Genomic DNA, 22,129 nt, shown 5'->3' with positions numbered 1-22,129 from the left:
CAGCAACTCTGCCAGCCGGCACTGCTCGCACACCAGCATAAATCAAGGGTAACTCCAGGGACCTTAAGAAGTGCATGCTGAATTTACACCTCTGAGAAGGAGCCTGGGCTTGGGTATTTGCCATCTGGAAGAGCTGTACGAAGTGACTCTTTCTCTCTCTTTTCCCTTTTTTTCTTTTCCCTTTCTGTAGCTCTTTCTTTGTCAGTACATCTTTCATAAAAAAAGAGAAAAACAAAACCCAGAAACAGAGCATTCCCACGTCAGGGCAGCTATCTGGGTCAGCCATGAAAATAGCAGCAAACACTGGATAGCTCAGGGTTTAGATCAGGTCAGCAGCTCAAGGTCAGCCACCATTTCTCTTTTAGGCAATTTCTGATGGGTTCATCAAGTTTGCCATCAGGTCCATCAGGGTTCATCAGGTCAGTGCACAGAAGCACACAAACTACTCCTGTGCCATCATCCTGTTGGAAAGCTTCCAGTAGAAGCAGGGAGAGAAGACACCATGGCTTAATACAAGCGGGAGGAAACCAGCAGGCCTGTAGGTATCAGCTCCATCTGCAGTACCCCTGCCCCTGGCACGTGTGTTCAGGCTGGGCTCAGCTCCCTGAGATCTGGCACCCCACTGCTGTGCCAAGCGGAGCCGGGGAAGGGCCCTGCTGGGATGGAGGCTCCCGTGCTGGGAGCACCAGTCCTCTCGGTGGCCATCCACACTGGGATGAAATGGAGGGAGAGAAGCAAACGAGCTGTAAATTTCCACAGAATGAACATTTGTTGTTTCATGGGGCAGAGGAAGACCCAAGTGGCTTGATCATTTGAGTTAACCCAGGAAACAGTCTTAGCTGGAAAAAGAAAATGAGGAAGACAAAAGTCAGCAATTGAGTTGTGACAGTTTTGTGGAAAATCACTACGGCTTTTCCGGGCTGTTTTCATTTCCAAACTGACCTACTTTTTTAAATGCTAAAGAGGTGGGAGCGTTACTGAGCTGCAGAAGAACGAAGCTATCCCAGGCTGAGCAGAATTTTGGGGGAATTTTTCTTGTTTAATAAGTCAACTCAGACTGAGCTTGTTGGGAAACTGTAGTTGGTGGATCTTGCTTTGTCTTTAGGGATATGGGCAGAGGATCTTTTCTGGACAGCAGAGCTCAAATGGGTGATGATAGGGAGCCCTGTGGGGGGAGGCTAGGTGCTGCGTGAGCCACACGACAGCTGGTTCAGGGAAGACATCAGTCACTTAAGAGACTGGTGACAACAGAGCCCACTAATTAGGGCACTGAATAATTAACTATAGATAAAAGATCAATCCGCTTTGAAGGATTCACAAACTGAAGGTTTGTGCTGTGCTGTTTATTTGGACACACTCACCTTTCTCTCTGGTCAAAGACACAAGGCTAAGAAATGCTTTATAGAAACCCTCAAGCTACAACCGTTCCATACAACTTTGCCCAATTCAACAGTTGCTCCATAAATCTTTTCTAAGGATTTCGATCTTGGATAAGAGACTTGGGATTGCTGTTCATGTTTTTCTGAAAACAGGAGAGGATGCATTATTCCACCTGCTTGTTTGTGTACTCTGAGGCCATGGTCCATAGAATGAAAGGAACTGTAGTTTAGCTATTCCTTGAGCATTTCTACTGAACATACCCTAAATTATATAAGTTTAAAAAGTATGCCATTTGGAACATTTATTGTTAAAATAATTTAAATTGTATTTAAATCATGAAACATGTAAAAATACATATTTTACTTTTTTTATATAAGTTTTTTACAAATATAGTAATCATGTTCATACATAAATGAGAACAATTTTTTAATCAATTTCAATGCTTTGGTGTTGAAGTAGTTCAACTCCAAGCTGTAATATATATTTATATAAAGTAATACAATTTAAAATTGTTCTTTACTCAAATAAAATTATTTATAAAACTAATTTTTAAAAATAGTTAGAGTCCTTCCTCTAGTGATAAAAGCCACATATCTTTGACTAGATCAGTTTACAGGGTGGTGTCCTTTTGTGTAAGAAACAGTTGCTATAGAGCATCCTAAGATCATCCTTATTTTAGAAGGTGGTAGTAAAAACAAAACAGACTATTGCATACCATAAGTTTCCTTAAATAATATATCTTATAATACAGTCTCCAAGAAAAAAACAGGAAAACCTTACATGCAAAAGGAGCTGTGTAATTGAGATTTGCTTGGTTTGTTTGAGGTTTTTTTCCTCCATGTATTACGGATAAAGAATGTGCTTTCAAGAAACTACAGGCTAATGCGTGGACACGGGAAAATGTCCTCCTACAATAAATGAGAAGTCTCTCATTAGCAAACTGCTTGAGTGCTACTATAAGGCATTAGTGCAGCTGGCACAGTTCCTGAGAATAGAATTATTCATTGCCATGGTTACCCATGCTAGAAATATTACCCTCTGCAATCACTGTAAACAAAGATCCTTTCACAACGGTGTAAAAATTACAGCACTTTAAGCAATTAAAGGAAATTATAAATTGTACGGAAGTTGAAGTTGTGCCTTGTAAGCACTGTAGCTTTTCTGACACTGGAGGGGTCTGAAAACCCTCTGCAGAGATCTGATCCTCTCCCAGCCTAAATGACTTGCGAAGCTCTCATCCATCACCATCAAGAGCAGGGTCAGAGCCTAATGAAAGCCAGAGCACCTCAGCAGCAGGCAAGCCCTTCCGCAGGTGGTAGGTCCTCAGTGGAAGTATGTTGTTAAAACCACACAGAAGGGTCTAAAAATAACTGCAGCAGAGGAAGGTAAGAGGTGAGAAGTTATCACACATGTTGCTCATGGAGCACTCCTGATTAAGAGTATCATGGAGCTGATTTGTATCAGATGTTCGAGTCATAGGGGAGAATGGTCCCTGGAGCTAGTGCAAGCTTGGACGGAAACAGCAGCCACAAACTGGGTTCCTCTCCTGCACCCACGCTTGGGCAGCTGGAGCAGAGGATACTCCAACAAGTGACATTTGTGCTGTGCAAATGCCCAGTGAGGAGATGGGCTGGTTCACACACAGGCAGGCAGGAGGTGAGTGGGAGAAACAGGACTAAACCGCAGGTGTCCTTTGGTCCTGCAAGTGCCTTTTCCACTTGAACACATTTCCTCAGGGTGGACTCAGTTTCTCCAGATGCCCATGCCTTCTGGCTGGTCTATCGGCGCTGTAAAACCACAGAGGCTGTGACTCCAGCCTGAAGAGGCACTCATCCAGCTGGGGGTCCACAGCAGGGTACAAAGACATCTTAAATAAAACATTTGCTCTTCACAGTCAAGAGCTTGCTGGGCTGCGTCTCACCTTCCGTAAAGTAAATGATCTCTTCGTGGGAGTATCTAACAGGAAAAAGAAGGGTGAGCTGGGACTTGGAGAAAAGCAGCAGCATTCACGTTCACTGCCAGCAGCAGCAACTTCACAATACCTGCTGCGAGGAGGTGCATGGAGCTCATTCGGGCCATTATGCACCTGTTTGTGGCAAAACAAGCTGGTTCTGCTGCTTAGAAAGAAATCCCTCCACCCCTCCCACCACCCCTCCATCACCTCTCTCTCAGCCCTAAGCCATCATGCACAGAGTGAGGGCTTGTGAATCCCTTCTCCCTGCTGGGATAGCACACGGTCCTAAAAGTTCTTCAGGTTCACTGGGCTCCAGACAGGCACCCATGCATGCCTGCTGTGGGGCAAAGCATGGTGTGTGGCTGAGGAGGGACAGTCCCTGACCCCAGCACATTTCTCTAATGTGGTTCTGGCAGTGCTGTGACCTGTGACACTTCTTCCAGAAAAACTCTATTGTTCAGGATGGAGAAGAGGAGGCTTAGAGGATCGCATCAATGTATATAAATACCTTAAGGGAGGATGGAGCAAGGCTGTTTCCAGTGGTGCCCAGTGACAGGACTAGAGGCAATGGACACAACCTGAAACACAGGAGGTTACGTCTGAACATCAGGAAACACTTTTTTACTGTGAGGGTGACCGAGCACTGCAACAGGTTGCCCAGGGAGGTCTCCCTCCTCAAAAGCCATCTGGACATGGTCCTGGGCAACTGGCTCTAGGTGGCCCTGTTTGAGGAGAGGAGTTGGACCAGATGACCTCCAGAGGTCCCTTCCCACCTCAACCCCTCTGTGATTTTGTGGTTCTGTCAGGGACGGCCCAAGGAGACACAAGAGGAGGGGGCTCACTGAGGTGGAGGCCACACTCAGGCAGATATGGACTGGGCTGAGGAGCCCTCAGGACACTGCTCTGGGACCAAAACCGGTCACTGAAATAGAGCCTACTGCAAAAAACTGTTAAATTAACTAACATGTCTCCCATGGGATATAACATCTAATGAGCAGACCTTGCCCTGGGGCGATTTACTGGAGAGCTAAGGCAGCAGCGTTCCCCTGCTGAGACACTGTCAGAGGTGGCTGCTCGATGTCCCAGCCATGGCAGCACCCAGCTCTCCAATGCTGACCCTTGAAATGCAGGAGGAAAATAAACCCAGCCAGGAGCTGGTTAAAAACTACCAGAGCATGAAGGACCACGTGATTTTGAAACAAATGCTTTCTGAATTAGGTTTCCCAGTACCTCTATTTCATAACGCCATGCTCCTGCTGCCTGCCAGGCAGGAAGGGATGGCAAAAGCCACAGCTGCACAGCCCTGCCAGCTCTGCCCAGTGCAGAAGGAAAGTGATGGTGGGTCACCATCATCCCCAGTCCTGGCTGCTGGCTGAAGGCCTGGAGATCCCTTTTGTCTCCAGACCAATATCCCTAAAAAAGCTTGACTTCTTCCTTTGCAAATGCAAGAGTAATGAGGCAGTTTCAAACAAAATCATGCTAATATAATAGACTTCATCAGGATGTTCTCCTTCTCTTACCTTTCTTTCTTTTTAAGCCCAATTGAAAATTGATTACCTAGCACCTAAAATTTCCTCAGCATTTCCCTTACATCTCATAAGGTGTTTTTTTTTCTTTCTCCCTTTTAGTGAAGCATAATGAATGTGTGGAACTCGTAGCCACAGGATATTACTGAAGTAAAGAACCTTGAAAGATTCACTAAAAGTGAATATTTATGCATGTGGGAATCATTTCCTCAGTGGTAACGAGCCATACAAACAATTTTCATCAAAACATATCGCTACCTGAAGTTACGAAGGTACCTCTTCTGCCAAACAGACACTCCATAATTATCCACAATAGCATCTTCGTGTGTCCTCTGCTGGCAGCTGTGGACAGCAACAGACTGCTTGATCAGATGGGTCACCAGTTCAGCCAATGTATCAGTTCCTACACTGCCCTTTTCCAGAGCCATGGCACCACATCGCTCTGTGAGGCTCAATGCCTGGATCATCACATCCCAAGGATGGCTGTACTCTGGCTGCATGGTGGGAGCAATGAATAACTACTGCTGCCATCCCTAGTAGAAAACTGGAAGTGAGGGAGGAAGCAGAACATCTCTTTATGACTAGTATTACTTCCTACTCTGGTGATTCTCAATTAGTTTCATGAAAGTGGAGAGTCTGTAGCCCCGAGCAGGTCAAAGCTGTGCAGGACACTGCAGAAAGGCCATCTGATGGCAACAGTATCTGTAGCCAGGTCTAAGGACAGATAAATCAAGAGGCCCAAGATGTTTTAGCCCCCACATCTCTCCCTCTCCTGCCCCTGACAGGGGAAGGATCCCCACTGTGGAGCTTCAGTGGGGTATAACACCCCTCTCCCGCTGCTCCATGATGCTGCTGATTCCCCTTGACACCCTTCCTCTCCAGCTCTTTAATCCCACATTTGCAGAGCTCCAGGGGCATCAGCACTATAGCCAGGGAGATAGGAAGGCAGCTCCACAGCCCCTCTTCGCCAAATTCTCACCCTGAGAACTTACTACTGCCATTCTGGGCAAAAAATATGGGAAAGAGGGTTTTTCCTCCCCTCTTCTCATTTAGGCTATGGTCACATCTGTCACTGGTAAATCTGGGCAGGATGGGGGGAATGAGAGAGTGCTGCTGTGGCACCATGCCCCTACCCATGTCTCAAATCACTTCACATGCAGTGGAGTAAAATGTGAAGGATTTGGCCACATGAAACCTTTCCTGTAGAAAGATCACAACCCCCATTTAGAAGTGGAAAAAGCAAAGAGGTGGAGTTTTGCACTGAAGGTCACAGAGGACATGTGAAAGGATATCACAGTCTGACTCCAATTCCCTGCCCTGTTCTCCAGCCATTCTCCTCCTTCCCAAGCCATGTTAAACAGCCCTGTAACAGTGCTGGGGAGCCTTGAGAAGCCCTGTGGAAAAGCTCTAGGGAAGAAAGAGTAAGTTCAGTGATGCTGAACAAGACAAGGAAACAAGCAGCCTGCAAACCTCAACAAAGTGGTCTCTACCTCTGCTCAGCAGCTGGGGCAGGGGCTCTCACTAGCACACCAGAGCATTAGTGATTCGTTGCATGGAGGCACTTCTGAAGCGGGGAGGTCTGAAATGGTCACGGGAGCCGCAGGTTGGTAACCTCTTGAAGAAGCATTACATCTTGTGCTCCTGCACATCATCCAACTGGAGAAAAACAGATGTGACAAAGTAGCATTGAAATGAAATCTCAAGGGGGAAAGAGAAATCAGGGATCTTGTTAAGAAGCCCACTGCCATCTGGAAGGCAGGAAGAGTCACGCATCTGTGAGAAAGTGGCACCTCCGGAGAGAGCCTCGGTGCTTGCAGCTGGCACAGCAAGATGAAAGGACAGGGACTAGCTGATGGGCCTGCCTTGCCCTGGAAATCATATCAGAGGGTGAAGGGAGGGTTGGTTCTCATTTTCACGAGACTTCAGGGTATGTAGCAGAATCTAAAATAATCACCTCATGCTGATTGTTGGCCTTGGCAGGAATAGTAACTTTGTGGCCCAAAGGGTTTAATTGAAGATACAAGGGGGAAATGAGAGAACATTGGGCTCTTGATTTGCTAATAGGAGTCTTTTGTGCTGTTTATTGGTTCAGAGCCATCTCCTAGTTCTTAACCCTTTACTCCTTCGTTGCCATGAAAACATGTGGTCTTCCTTGACTATGCATTTTATTTTACAGAGGTAAGAACCGTTCTTTTTGAGCTTTCACTAAGCTCCCATCATTGGTGCTAAATCTGGGCCATGGAGAGGGAAGAAGAGACCTATGCCATGGTAACACATGCCTTTGAATTAGTAACTGGTTTTCTAGTAACTGATATTTTCTGTAATTCAGTCCAGTGAACACCAGCTTCACACTGGCCTTCTCTTATGAAAACAAAGTACAAAAGGCTTTTGCTTTTGGTTAGTCATGTAAATCCTCCGATGAAGCCTATTCTGACAGAAGGGTAGTAAAAGGCTGTGCTATAAATAGTGCTGTGTGTTTGCCTGTGCTGAGGCAGAAATGTAAGGTTTCATAGCTCGGGTTGAGGGTCCCAGTCGTTTCAGAGCCAGGGGCTGACATTTGCCTTTATGCTTGTGCTCTGATCTCTGTTTTGTTTTCCAATACAGTCGTTTATTTTAAATCAGTCTGAATACATGTTACATCCTGAGAGAGAATTAAGATCCAGCACATACAAGTGAACTTAGCTTTGTAATCTAGTCCAACTGTTTTCTCATAAAACTTGCAGATTTATGGTTAGGGTTTTCTATCTATAGCTAGAGTTTTCTATCAGACCCTAGGAAAAAACCCAAACAGGCAAATTCAACATCGTGTAGGGATGATAGGCATAAATATTCTAAGCTCCTGAGAAAGCAGCAATAGGCAACTCTGCGAAGGATGCAAGCACCATTTCTGCAGTTGCTGCATATGAGCATTTCTTACTGATTTGAATGAAGCTGTTCAGATGCAGCAGCTGCGTAATCAGACCCTAAATGTGGCATGATAAAGACTGGATATGGTCTAATTGGAAGGATCAAAAGCTTAATTTGTTAACACCGGGCAAAAAAGACATCTATAAGCAAAAGAGTAGCAGGACTGATTTCTTCACTGTAAGTGCTGCATTTTTGTACGATTTGTTATCTGTCAGTAAACAAAATCTATTAGTGCAGCATGTGAAGGGTAGAAACCCAGAGACAGATGTAGATGTAATATATCCCTACTGTAAAGACAGACCAAGACTAGTTGAATTCTTATCTGTCTCTATTTTTCCTTAAGAAATACTCAGATCAATCAATTTGATTTTTGTTACCATCATTTTTCTGATTCTATACATCATTTTTGTAGAACAGATGTTTTTTTCATGTCCACTTTAGATTGTGGCCAGTATCTTCACAGCCATAATCAAGAGCGGGTTTTTCACTACTCATATTTACTAAGACACATTTGCCTTTATTTATTCAAATCTATTTTGTTGCAAAATTAGATTGTGTTTTCATTTTTACAGGTGAACAAATGGAGCTGGGCAGAAACAGAACAGATTTAGCATAATTTCTGTCCTTAAAATACTGTTCAGTCATGGGATTTTTGTTTACTTTGCATTCTGCGTGTCACCCTGCATGTTCCCAGCTCCATGCAAGGAGCTCAGCACCATTTGTTCCCACACTGGGGTGGCCTACAGCTGAATATGTTCTTGAAGCACCTTGAGCCACACAGGTGCCCTGGAGGCAACCATCTCCCTGGGAAGCAGGAGAGGACACTGCTGCCTGCAAGGCTTCTGGCTGCCCTAGGTTCAGCTGCCTCAACCTCTCCCACCACCTCTGTGATGCTGTCGCACTTTTAACCCACCAACCCCTGCTCATTTGGGACCTTCACCCGGAGGATCTTTGTTCAAGTCTCTCCTCTGCCCAAGGGATATATGCATTTCAAGCGACACCAACAGAGAAGGCTGATGTGGCTGGAGGAAGAGCCTATCCGTGACTCCCACTGTGACACATGGGAGAGCAGACCCAGCCACTTGACGCTTTTGAGCCTGCCTGGTGCAGGCACTTAAGCAATAGTGAAATTTTATCATAAAACCTCAGACCACAAGTTCTGAGCAACACCACAGCTAGGTGCAGCTGATTTTGTAGACCGGACTTCAAAATGTCATACCTGCAGCCTTCTATAAATCAGGTCACAACTGCCTGGAAAGGAAGTGGTGGAAGAGGGACTCAGACCACCCTGATCAGGACCAGTGCCTTGTCGGAAAGCACAAGACCTCCCTTCCCCTCTGGTAGCAACCCTTGGCTCTCACCTGGGATTCACATGGGAGAGCCACTTTGTGAAGGGTCATTGCATAAGGACGCAGCATCAGCATGGGTTGGTTGTTAGTCTTTGGAGTAGCTGTGGGGAGTCGTACTTCAACAGACTCCTTGCATTTGTCTTGTTCTATTTAGAATAGTAGCTATGGGACTCCATCTATTTTTAAAAATATTCATTTTTCTTAAGCTGGAAAAAACACATATTGGTCAAGGACAAGTTTCCTTCATTAGTCAGAACAGGAGACCTCCTGTTCCCAGGGTTTAACTGAATATCTGAGCCAAGTGCTAAGGGTCTTTGCAGAGCAAAAGGAGTGATGTGTCATTAGAGATGAAGCAGGTTCTCAGCTGCCACAGCAGCATCCATGGCTGCTGAAATAACCCTTTGCAGAACCTTTGAGCCTCTTTCCCATCCCCCTCAGGGCACTGTGGAATGGTTTTAATTGGAAGCAGATGTGCAACGTGGTAGGTAGGAGCAGGCGTCTGCTCAATGTGAGCTCCTAGTAAATAACTCCTGTATGATCACTTTAAAAGGGAAAAATACCATGATTCAAGGGCAAGGATTTAAAATGAGACTAATACTCACTCACAGTCAGTTGACTGGTCCATTGGTCTTGCCAGTACTCCTTAGCAATTATTAGGAGTCAAGAATATTCTCTTCTCTTTCTTGCTTGATAGATTTGCAAATTGCATGGAGCATTCATCTTTAACGAATGGGTCACAGGGAGATTTCCAGGTCATCAATCCCAGTGCAAACACTTTTCCAGTAAGGTGGCCATGAAAATCATACACATGTACTGACAGGAATGACTGATCTTGGTTTAAATTGGGAAGGGACTTTTAATTCAATATTAGAAACTCAGTCTCTTCATCTTTATTTCAAAAAGAGTATTTGGGCCAAGTCTCCTGGTTTCAGGAGACTTTTCAATTTTCTCTGTCACAGTAGATCTGCCAGGCTACTGTAGTCTGGTTTTGTGGAAGGTGTTAACAGCTGCAACACACAGATCTACAGTTATCAAGATGCATGAGGTTGCTGTCCTTTTGCCCTGCACTTCATTGCAACACCCTTGCCCCCCAAAATCCCAGTAACTATACTTGGACACAAGCAAGGTAATCACTAGGCAATCTTCTGCAGCAGGGAATAATTTAAACTACAACTCTTCTGCTTCCAGATGCATAGGATAAAAGACATGAACATGCAATAGGAGACATAGGCTGAGAAGGCCTGAATGTAAAACTGCTTGTGCATTAAATCACTGGGAAAACATTTCTTCAGCCTCATTCCAGCTATTGAAAAGAGGACTTATACTTTTGTCAACATAGGATCAATTTATACTGTGTCACCATGTCCTGCTCCTTACTTGCATAATGAGCTTTTCATACCTTTTGCTTTGTTGTTCATTGAAAACTTTTGAGCAGATTTTATTCCAGTTGATATTCTGGCTGGTTCAGCATCTTCCATGAACAAGTAGTAACATGGGAGAACCCTTAGCAAGGCAGTGCTACTTAGCTAAGAGAAGTAAATAAACTTATGGATTAAAACTAGACTGATGTAAATGCTTCATTCATCTTCTAAATGCAAGAAAGGTACAGAAAATTAGAACAGAGGTTCCAATAAATGTCACTTCATAGTCATAGCAGTCAAGTCCCCATTTTAAAGGTGGGGAATGTAGCTTACAGCAGACTGCGTTTTCTAGCTGTCTCACCAAACTGCAACTCCAAAGTCAATTTGTGCCAAGAGAACCAGCTTCCCTGCTGGCTTCCTGACCACGAGAATCAGGAAGCAAAGCTGATTTGAAAAACAGAATGAAACTTGGTCCATTTTCATTGTCTAAGTGGTTTAAAGGGGAGGAAAAAAAAATGAACCCCTCCCCTAAGTAACAAATTTAGTCTAGTTATTCTATGATGTTATTAGTAAAATTGCTAAAGGCATTTCTACATAAAAATGAAAGTGCACACATGCCCAAGTATTCTCTTTTATGCTATTTTGAGGACATAATTCCCTAATGTCTTCTTTCAAAAGCCTAGTATTTTCCACTGCACTGAATAGATAGGCTCTATCTCTAGCTCGAACATCAAAAAGTAACCTTCACGATCATCAATGAAAAGTGACAACTGATTTTATTAACTGTATTCATTATAACACATAATATGACAGTGGGAATATTTTTCACTGTAAGATTTTTGAATGGAAGAAAAGTGCAGTTAGTCTGAGTTCCTTACATTCATTAGAAGCAAGACTATTGAAACCATCAACATTTACAATGACACAAGCAAACACCAGAATCAGTGCCAATAAATACACAGAGTACCAAAATAAATATTTACAGAATTAAAAATATAATAAACACTGATTAGTATATCCTTGTGAACTGCCAGGGAAGAAATACATCTATTGCTATCAGTTAGGTTGTAAATATGTTAAGAATACAGTGATTTGAAGAGACACATACTCATCAAAGTTTGTAGAGGTGGAAAGGAGTAGAGTGTGTCTAACAGTCTGTTATAAAAACACCATCCCCGCCCCCCGCAGTGATGTGAGCTTTCAATAAGAAAAAGTTGGTGCACACAGACTCGCCAGATTATTAGCAAACCATTTAGATAAGAAGAAGAGTGGGGAATTCTGGCTTTACTCACTCATTATCTTGAATAGGTCATATGCTACCTTACTGGAGGTGGCTGACACAAAAATACAAGGAAAAATTGTAACTAACAGTGATCTGTCAGCTATAACACGTCTTACAGAAACACCTTAAGTGACTTGTAACAGGACACATTTGTCCCTTTCAGCACGTAGGAAAAACCCCGAGAGCATCAGTTTTCAGATGCAGTGTGGAGCAGTCCCTGCTATGTTTTCCTCAGACACACCATGATATTTAAGTAGAGTTGGGCTGTGATAAAAGACTGAAGCCATGCTGTGTTTTCTGGACTTACTGAATCTGTATTTTCCACCAACCACGTTCATACCTGATCCCCCATTTCAACAGGGCCACAAGCCTCAACACTAGAGTTTTGCTGAGACAGACTGCTGACAAACATAGCAAGGAAAATTCAGATGTGGCCAAATGATGGGATCTTCACTCAATCTTAATAACACTGCTAATAGATCTACTGATTTCAGAGGGAATACTGGTGGACTGAGATCTTGTCCAGCTGTTGCAATCTGTCCCATAGCAGAGGGTTTGCTTCAATTTTACACAAAGGCAACAGCTTTAGTCTTGCTCCCTCGTGCTGCAGAAAGTTACTTGCACTCTACCTAGGACTTGGTGATGCTGCTGCACAGTGTGTCTTACACTCCCTCCCCACTTGCCCTTGGGCTGCAAGGGTGCAGCCAGTGCTCACCACCCTGCCAAGGGCTTGGGTCTTCACATTCCTCTGGCAAAATGAGAATGGAAGAGCAGCGAGATGCCATGGGTCGGTGCTGGGCTACGGGGGATTTGTGGAAGTCTCTGTGCTAAAACTTCCCTCAGAAACGAAGGTACTGAGCACTGCTCAGGTGTTGATGAGAGCTGTCACACTGTAGTACACCAGGAGGAGCACTGGCTTCAGCACACCCAGACTCAACACAGTCTGGCTCCTAACTCAGTGTAACACAGCAATCTGAGCATCAATGCAAGAAAAAAAGGAGCCAGATTTTATAGGCCAGATTTTATAGTTTAACTCTCTTTCTCCACAAGAACCAGAGGTCCATCCCTTGCCTTCATCCCACCTCCCAGTCACCCTATCAACCCTCCCACCCCAGCACATCACCACCACCCTGGCTTTTCCTGCTGCTGTCCAATCTGGCAGACACCTCCACATGGTGACACCCCGCACCCCTCTGCTGGGACCACATGGCAGGGTCAAGCAGCAAATTCTGCCTGTGACTGTGCCTTGCTCCCCCAGTCCACAGGGTGCAGGTGAGTTGGGACAGATCTTCCCCTCTGCTGCCATTAACCAAGAAACATCACCAGATGTGTAGCTTTTACATTTTAAGGTCAGGCTTAATTCAAAGCAGATGCAGCAAATTTTCTTTTATGAGCACATTATGTTCAAAGCTTCCAATGCATCTGCATAAAAAGCCCATGGAAACAACCTGATACTGAAATAGCAACTGTTTTGATACAACATCATCCAAAATAACAAAAATATGTTAAAGATCTTACCATTCAGTCCCTACATACCATTCTCCCTAAAAACAGATTTAAAACATGGCCGTGTAATAATTAAAGGGAGACATCATTAGTTACCGTATCAAAAAACATGAACAACAACACAATAAGCAAGGGTTTTAGCACTCTGGAAAGGATCTGGTCCTGTTTTTGCCTTCACGAGTTAAATTAAGGAAGGCAGTGATTGTGTTAGCTGTAATTTAAACACGCTGAGCACTGGAGTTACATGCGGGAGTGGCTGCTTGTTAAGATGGAAAAACAATGGAAAGACATGTTTTGCATTCAGATCAATGAAAATACTACTACAGTAATATAAAAGACTGCACAATCACCTGAATGTTTATCTTTAAAAAAAAAAAAAAAAAAAAGGAAGACTTATTTAAGAAACACTTCCTATTTCCTTAAGATTAAGAGATTAAGGACCTTTGCCAGTTCTTAACTGGAGTCAGTGGAAGCTTTGCCACTGAAGAACTGGACCTTGGAAAGAGATTGTCATGTCGGCAAATGACAGTTTTCTAACTTTGTGGCCATTATCTGGACTAGCTTCTATAGCAGAGCATTGCTTGGATGTGATGTTGAAGTAGGCAAAGCAATCTTCTTCTTTTAACCATTGCTACAAGAAGCCTTTCAGCCTAGCAGTTTCAACTCCTTGTCCTGTGAAGTGCATAACCTTTTCCTCTCTCCACCATGGCTTTGGTTCTATTTATTTAATATGTACAGAAAGGAAAAAGAAAAGCAGTTCTTACCAAAGATAAAGAAATTCTGGGCACAGTCTCCATAACAGCTTCTGCGCTTTCCTACAAGAGTGACATGCTTCCCTGCTAAATTTGCTAAATTGTCCACAACAGGAAAAGTGGAGGGATGTATTTCACTCTATGCAAAATACCACTCAACATCTTCACCCACGTGTATGAGATCACACAGCAGATATCTCCATTTTAAATATCTTTGCTGCTTGTTCTGAAGGTGAATTAATTTTTTCAGCACCGAGAAGTAGGAGCAAAGACCTCCTGAAGAACACACTGGCAGCAGCTTCTCTGCTGGAAGGCTAGATCAAAAATCTCAGTCTCCCAAGCAACTGCAGCATGGCTGAGAGGGAATGAGAGACATAGAGAGGAAAAAAAGGGAATCCCAGGCAATAGTACTCACTGTTTTGCATGGAGAAGCTCTCTAAGACAAGAAGAGATTTAACAACCTGCTTTTGCAGGAATAAAGGCCCCCAGAACGTGGCTTGAATGGTTATAGCTCTTATTCCTTTGCGTATGACAAGTTCTTCCATTTCTCTCTACATGAAATGGACCTAGGAAACACCAAATCAATGCTGACCATTCCTAGCTGAGATGCTCACGAGGAAGACAAGATGTGAGCTAATGATAAGCTAAAAATTTCCTGTGAGTCAAATTAAAAATAAACTGTCCCCTGAACACAAACAGCAAGACAGATTCAGATACCTTCTCCTCACAGTAAATAGCACCTGGACTCAACGACAAGGGAATCCCATTCTTCCCCTCCCTCAATGCAAGGGAGGAATGAATGTTCAGCAGGAACCCATCCCCAGCCACTGAAGACAACTGACAGTGTAGTCTCAGCACTGAATCTCAGAAGAGTCAGTTGTTGTGCAATTCTGCTCAGACACATGGGGTTATGTCATCATAATGAAAACATAAACACAATAAAAGGAAAAAAAAAAAAAAAAGCCAAAATAAACAACCAAACCCTGCAGAAGCTGTCATGTGTAAACTCTATCCAGACTCGTTCCTGCAGCATCTTTGAGTCGGTGTCAATTTGTTTTTCCAAGACAGATGCCTCAGCCTTTCATATCAATAACTATGAAAATACATTTTCAGGCCACCTTGCTTAGAGTCCCCCATTGTGGCTGTTAGATAACCATCTGCCTTGTAAGTGGCTATTGTTACTGTGAACTGTCTCTTTCATACCATTATCTTGCTGAAAAGCCTTTTCTGAAAGTAGTCCATTACAGCATGGAAAATGAAACCTCCGAGCATGGCTATGTAGCAGAATCAATGGCTCCCTTTGATCTGCAGGCTCAGTCAGTACTACAAATTTAAGAAACAAGGTTTTGCTTTGCTAAGCAAAGCCTGTTAATTTGGCTCATCTGCACTTACAGCATCTTACTGAAAATGCCATCTGTTTCAGACGTTTTGAAGACTTTGGTGCAATATTCGCTTAGCTTAGATAAATAATTTAGTAAGATTCATTAAAAAATAATCAGTGAATTAATTTTCATAGTGTACATCTATGCATGTAATTTTAAAAATTCAGTCCTCTACTACCCTGAATGGCGTTGAGGATATTCACAGTGGATGAAGAAAATGCTGGTGATTGATGGAATAAGACTGAACATAGATTTTTCTTATTCTAGTCATGAAATTTCTTCTGAAATCTGCTATGTGTGTTTGAGTCCTATTACTGGCAAAACCAAAATGCATATGCACTACAGGGAAAATAAGACCCTTTCTGTCTGTTGCAGGCCACATATATAGTATAGGAAAATTAACTCCTATCATGACAAAAGTCCACATTTCATGCTACCGAAAGGAAACATTTTGTGCTGATATATAGGACAGGAATGTATACCACTGAAATCACTGTAGATAGCTATAAAATACTATGCAATATATAGAAATATCCTAAGAACATACAAAATTTACCAATAGTGACCTGAAAGTGCAAAGAGTACATATAACTAAATGCCAAGTCCTGATCTATAAAATCCTTTATGAATGACATACAAGCTGATAATTACAAAGCATCACACTACAAAATAACAAATGAAACATATGAAGAAAAGTATTCTTTAAGAAAATCAAAATGATGACAGCATTGGGAATGTTATCTTTGGGACTTAGAACACCATTTCTACCTTGATACCTAACAAAACCAAGGAAAATACATGCTTGAACAGGGTAACATAAATAAGAATGCAAACCACCACAGAATGCCTCAGGACTATTACCTCTTTACGTCTCAGCCTTTAAATCCAGCAAAGCCATTAACTGTTTGTTCTTAGGCATCTCACAGTATTTTACAGGGATCTTTCAGGAATTAAATATAGGTCTAAAGAAAGCCTTTGAACCTCCTTCCAAAGATTGTTTTAAGCATTGTGTGGAGTTATACAAATATATTTCCATGAAAATTGAAAGCCTTAGTAAATATTAAATTTTCTATTACCTTTTGAAATAAAAAACATAGATGGCTTAAAGACAAAAGTGAGTTCTATAAATACAAAGTTAATTTGAGCATTAAATTGTATTTTTACTCTCACACAACCATTACCCTGAATCAACGTCAGTATGTCGCAATGATTCAAAATACTGACGCCCTACTACAAGTTACTTTCCCATTTTCCTTTTAAGGATATGATTGTCCTTAAAATATGTACACAGCAAGCAGCCAAACGAACCGCCAAGAGATTTGCAAAATGTACTTACACTGGGTATGCAATAGAAAGCTTGAGAGGGCAACTGGGGAGCACCTGGCCTCAGCTGGCGGCACAGCCACCCTCCCACCCCATCCCCGGCTGCCAGCCCAGGGCCTCCTGCTCTGCACCGGGGATTAGCACCGAGGAGGAAGCCGCCCGCCAGCATGCAGGGGACGGAGGAAAACCGGGGCACAAAACAAAGGAGAGAGAGAAAAATGAAGGGAAGCCAAAGCATTTTAATGATGATTCGTGTTAGTCATTACGTGAGAGGGAGCTAGTCTAGTGTCACTCTATTGGTTTCTCAATACAGACATGCCACAATGCAAACAAAATGCATATGATGAATAATTTGCCACACACAAGTCCTGTAGAGATGGTAGCTAGTATCTTCTAGCGGTTTTAAAGATGCACCACTCCTACTACCTGTACTCTGTGCTTCCAGTTTTTATGGTACTACCCCAAGCTCACCACATCCTCCCTCCCTCTCAACTTCCAGTACCCTATAGAATCTCTCTGCCCAATTTGTCCTTACAACAAAACAGGGATTTATGATTTTTCTGCAGAGTTGTCATGCAAGGAAAGATGTGTCCCTTACAGTCAAACGAAAACAAAACAACAGAAAAAGGAATGTTAGGTTTAGGGCTGAGGACCGGGATAATATTCCATGTTCTGTACATTCATCCTTTTGAGGGTATATCAGATTTAACTTTCTAAAATGTACAGGCAGGGTCAGGCCGAATGCAAATCCCTTTCTTAGGCAAAGGAAATCACTGACAGCGTGTTTGTAGACAGACCTACAGCACATCCCCTCAGCCTGTGCGTGGGAGCGCACACGCATGGCTCTGTTCACATTTGAGTGCAAGTGTGCATGGGTGTGTGCCTTTGCCCAGGTGCACGTACCCTAGGAGGAGGTGCGTTCCGACTACACATGCATATGTACAACACGTCTCTGTGAGTAGGCATGTAGAAAACCACACACATACACATTAGAAAGAAAACATATAAAATAATCTTCTTTGAAGTGTATTAAGGTTCTTACTCAAACCATGAAAACAAGGACTGATCAGGAACACTAACACTTTCTCCCTATTCACTGGGGCATTGCAGTTTGGTATTAAATCCTGCAGTAATTTCAGAACTAGATGTCAATTTTACCCTTGAGACTATAATGTCATTTCCCCAGTGAACCACACATATACATATATACAATTCTTATTATGGTATTTCCTGGCTTTTTATGGTTTATCTATAACCTTAATATCCTTCAAATGTATATTCTGTATATTTATTTTCCTTTTTTTCTTTCAATTTAAGAGACAATAAAACCAACTACTATGTAAGATCAGACCCATTAGCTTCAATGATGTGAATTTAGGATTCTCTGCATAATATAGACATGTATATTTTTAAAATGTATATTATTTTTCAGATACACTGGAGCATATATTTTATATTAACTGTGGTCTGATGATTAAATACTCATATCAAAATATTTTGTAAATACATAACATTTACCTTTAGACTTCAGTAATTTTTGGAGCTTTTTCAGTGTATCATAAAAATATGTCCTCAGGCACATTAAAACCCTATTAAATTTCTTTGAAATGTTGTCAATGCCCATGTACAGTAGCCACTATTGAAAAATGTTCTGGCCATTAATACATTTCTCATAAGATCCAAGCTCATCAGACCATTTTATGTACCACTAACTTACCATATTTCTTTTTCTCTCTTAAAAGTAAAATTATTCTGACGTTATTAAGAATGAAAATAAAAAGCAACGAGAACCCAAACTTTTTTTAAATAGTCAAAAACTAATTTTATATATTTTAAAAAATAATAATTAAAAAACACATTTCTTTCCTGGGTTCCTTCTCTGTAAGGTTTAAGCCCAGAGCAACTTTGTCTAAACCCCTGAAAATAGAGGTTTGCAGTGGCAATGCTGTCAGAACCTCAGCCTGACCCACAGAATGCGCCACTGGAATAAAATCAGCACTTCAGACTTACTTATCTGGGGATGCATGAGCCCATACAAAACAGAGTTTTGCTCTAATTTAAGGTACTTACACAAAGTTCTACCATTTTAGAACTGTAAAATTATCTACCTATAAAAACTAACTCTTGCTTAAACTCTAGATAATACAGATGGTGATTTTCTTCTTTTTATAAAAAATCTGTAGCATTGAGTAAATCTGCTAAAATATGTATATATTTACACATGGCAAGCAAGTTACTGTATAAATGTGAACAGTGTGTATATATTGGCATTTAGTAAAATGTTTCCCTGAACCTGATTGTATGTGTTATTGGACAAGTATTGATGTAAACATCTGAACCTACTTCAGGTGTCTCCTTTATCCATTTACATTAGACCAGATTAAAACCAACCAGACAGACAGACAAACAAAAGTATGTTTTCCTGTTAGACAAGTCCACCTAACTCCTTAGTTAGCTACTGCACACAAGTCAATCAAGTCTGCTGCTGAGCAGTGCTCTTGTTCCTACAGCAGGTAAAATACCTGTTAGGTTGGTTGTTTTTTGCTTGGCATTTTTTCCAACATCTTGTAGAGCAAACACCATTTTTGGAGCCAGGCACCCACCCTCCACTCCTCCCCCAGAAATGATTAAAAGAGAAGTGTATTGGAGAACCTCTCGTGTTGCTCCTTTTGTAACTCTGTTCCCTTGAAGAACTCATGGCACTGCTTTGCATGAGGAAGGATGCTCATTTAGGTTCATAATCCAAGTCCTGCTTCCAAAAAGGCATGTAAAAATGAACCTCCCCAGTGTTTAGTGCTGCAGAAAAATGATACAAATGTAAAAAAAAAGTGCTCGAAAATAAGTCAACTTTTTATATTCAGCCATACAGTCTAGTAAGAAGGGATTCAGAAGTGCAGGCCCATGGAGTACAGTGATGTAAGCCTTTTAGGTGCCTTTCTTCAGGTGATGCAAAACTAGTTCATTGGTCTCCTACACAGACTTTCACACATTGACCTTGCTGTTTGTATCCCCCTCTTACTCAGCTACTTTTTGGCACTGTCCTGGTACGCGGCAGCTTTCACCGTTGTGCCTGCTAAGCCCCTGTTACTGACCCGACGTACCAGTACTTTAGAGACAGGGATTTTTGTTCGGTGCATCTCGCTTTTGGCCAGGTGATGGTGTGCGATGTGATGGCTGTTACTGGCGTCTGCTCCATGACTGGCAGCATGCGACGAAAGGTGTTTAATGCTGATGGGTATCTTGGAGTCCTTCACTGAGCTTGAGGGTGTTCTCAGTGAGCATGTGGTCGTTATTGGAGACACGGGCTTGGCGCGTGGCACGCAGGTGACCTCTTCATCCGCAGGCCCCGCTGGTGGGTTCTCATCTGGCTCTGCGTAGAGGTCGTAGAGAGCATCCCCGCTGTAGCTGTCCCTGGGAATGGTCTCCTTCTGGATGCTTGTGGAACTATCTTCCTCAGGACCAGGGGTGGTAGAATCCCAATAGCCCTCGTCACTGTTCGGGATGCCTTCGTGCTGCTCCTTCTCTCTGCCCTTCTGCTCCTCTTTGTGGTTGAGGTGAATGGGGATCTGGTGGAGGCCACCACGTTTCAACACCACCTTGTTCTGGGCCCCCTCGGTACCTCGGTTCTCCTTCAACCCCTCGGGCTTCTTTGTCCCTCCTCCACCTCCTCCTCCTTCTGTCTGGGTCTCCTCTGTCTGCGACAGCATATCCCAGAACTCCTGCAGGTAGGTGTCATCCACCTGGTCCGGGCTGGCCATCTCCTCCCCGCCTCCCTGGTAGGCCACCATGGTGGGGTGCTTCTTGGAGGCACCCAGCTTGCCGGCCCCGGGGGTGCTCTTCTCGCAGCCGCCACTCCCGCCGCCCACATCCTCCTCATGGTCCGCAATAATATCTCCGCAGCCTGTAAGAGAGTCAAAGCTTTTCAGTGAAGTCACGTCAGCAAACATCAAACAAATACGATCAATCGATTGCTCTGAGGGTGGATCAACAGAGGAAGGGTCAGGGGCGGCTGCCGTCTCTTGGCCGCTATCACAGTGAGGTTCAACAGGGGGGATAGTCGTTATTGGAATGTCACCTGTTATGGCCGCATCCTTCGCAGTCCCAACCTCTCCGGCGCCCGGCTCCGGTCGCTGGCGGCAGAGCTCCTCGGGTCGCCGTCCAGCCGCGGCGGGGTCCTCCCGGGGCGGGGGGCTGCTGGCCCGCGGCTCCCCGCCGCCCGCTTCGGGCTCCCCGGGCGAGGCGAGCGCCTCGCCGCCGCGCTTCTCCCGCGGCGGTTCCAGCCCCGCGCTGTCTCCTGCGCTGCTCGGAGTTTCAGACAAAGGTTTCGGCGTCTCCTCTTTGATGCACTCCAGGCTGGCAGTCAAGGACCCCGGCATAATAAGGCCGGCCTGGATCTCCGAGGCTTCCCCCCTCTCCTCCTTGCCATTTTTGTCCTTTTTGTGCCACCGCATGCTGCTGAAGATCCCTTTCAGCCCCTTCTTTTGTCTGCCGCCAGCCCGCTGCTCCGCGCTCTCCGCCCTGCCGTTCTCCGCCCTGCCGTTCTTCCTCAGCAGGGAGAAGAAGCTGTGCGACTTGGCCACCGAGCTGCCGGGGGAGACGCCGAGGCTGCCGGCCGGCCGGCCCTGCGCCTCCTTGCTCTGCGGGTCACCGCCGCCCGGTTCCTCCTTCTTGCTGCTCTCCAGCACGGCGTCGGCCAAGCCGTCGTGCGTCCGGCTCCGCACCATCCCCGCTTTGCTGGCGCCTTTCCCCTCCCCGCCTTTGCTCCTCACCCCGAAGATGCTCGGCATGGTGCCCCCGGATTTCCTCCTCTTGAACAGTTTGAAGGCGGTTTTGTTAATCCTCCCCGACGGCTGCTCGGCGGCCGGAGGCTCGGCACAGTCGCAGTGCGAGTCCATGTCTGCCGCTGCCGCCGCCGCCGCTGCCGCCGCCGCGGCCTCCCCTCCGCCGCCGCCCCGGTGCCCGGTGCGGTCCCTCACTGACAGCCCCGCCGCCGCCGCCGCCGCCGCCCGTCCGTCTCCATGGCAACCCGGAGGGGGGCGGAGGGGGGGGGGCGATAAGCCGCTTTTCCTCCGCCGCGGGCCTGCGCCAGGCCGCCGTCGCCCACTCTGAATCAACCTGAGCCGCCGCAGCTCCGCCGGCAGCGCCCCTGCCTCCACCCCTCCCCAAAAGGGCTTACATAACTTAACTTAACCCTTTCCTCCTGCCGCCGCGCAGGGCCCTGCCCGCCGGGGGAGGCCCCCCCCGCCGGGGGGGCGAGGGCGAGGCCGCCCCGCCGCCCGCCGAGCGGCTCCGCGGGGCCCGGCGGTGGTGGCCGCGGGCGAGCCCGTGCTGCTCGCCCGTTTGCCGCCCAGCCCGGGGCCCCGCCGCTGGCTCGCAGCACCTCTGCTCCCCCCTCTCCCGCGCAAAG

The 22,129-nt window shown here is 44.8% G+C and overlaps 1 protein-coding gene across 3 annotated transcripts in view; it reads right to left on the bottom strand.

The window, feature by feature from the left end:
• The window catches only part of LOC141939710 (APC membrane recruitment protein 2), an 80,627-nt gene extending 58,765 nt beyond the window's left edge, over nucleotides 1-21,862 (bottom strand). Inside the window, exons 1-2 of one of the 3 annotated variants that reach the window (XM_074859974.1) lie at nucleotides 20,798-21,811; nucleotides 16,086-20,623 (exon numbers count right to left, since the gene is read on the bottom strand). In XM_074859974.1, the coding sequence (XP_074716075.1) occupies nucleotides 19,746-20,623; nucleotides 20,798-21,617 (1,698 nt within the window). In that variant the 5' untranslated portion in view covers nucleotides 21,618-21,811 and the 3' untranslated portion in view covers nucleotides 16,086-19,745. Of the gene's footprint in view, nucleotides 1-16,085 lie in introns of those variants that run through there. The other 2 variants (XR_012627703.1, XM_074859975.1) reach the window with 2 other exon arrangements.
• Nucleotides 21,863-22,129: the final 267 nt, after the last annotated feature.

This window comes from Strix uralensis, chromosome 2 (genome assembly GCF_047716275.1).
Source record: "Strix uralensis isolate ZFMK-TIS-50842 chromosome 2, bStrUra1, whole genome shotgun sequence".
NCBI classification, from domain to species: domain Eukaryota; kingdom Metazoa; phylum Chordata; class Aves; order Strigiformes; family Strigidae; genus Strix; species Strix uralensis.
Note: the sequence above shows the minus strand (reverse complement) of the source record. Positions and strands in the feature narration are given on the sequence as shown.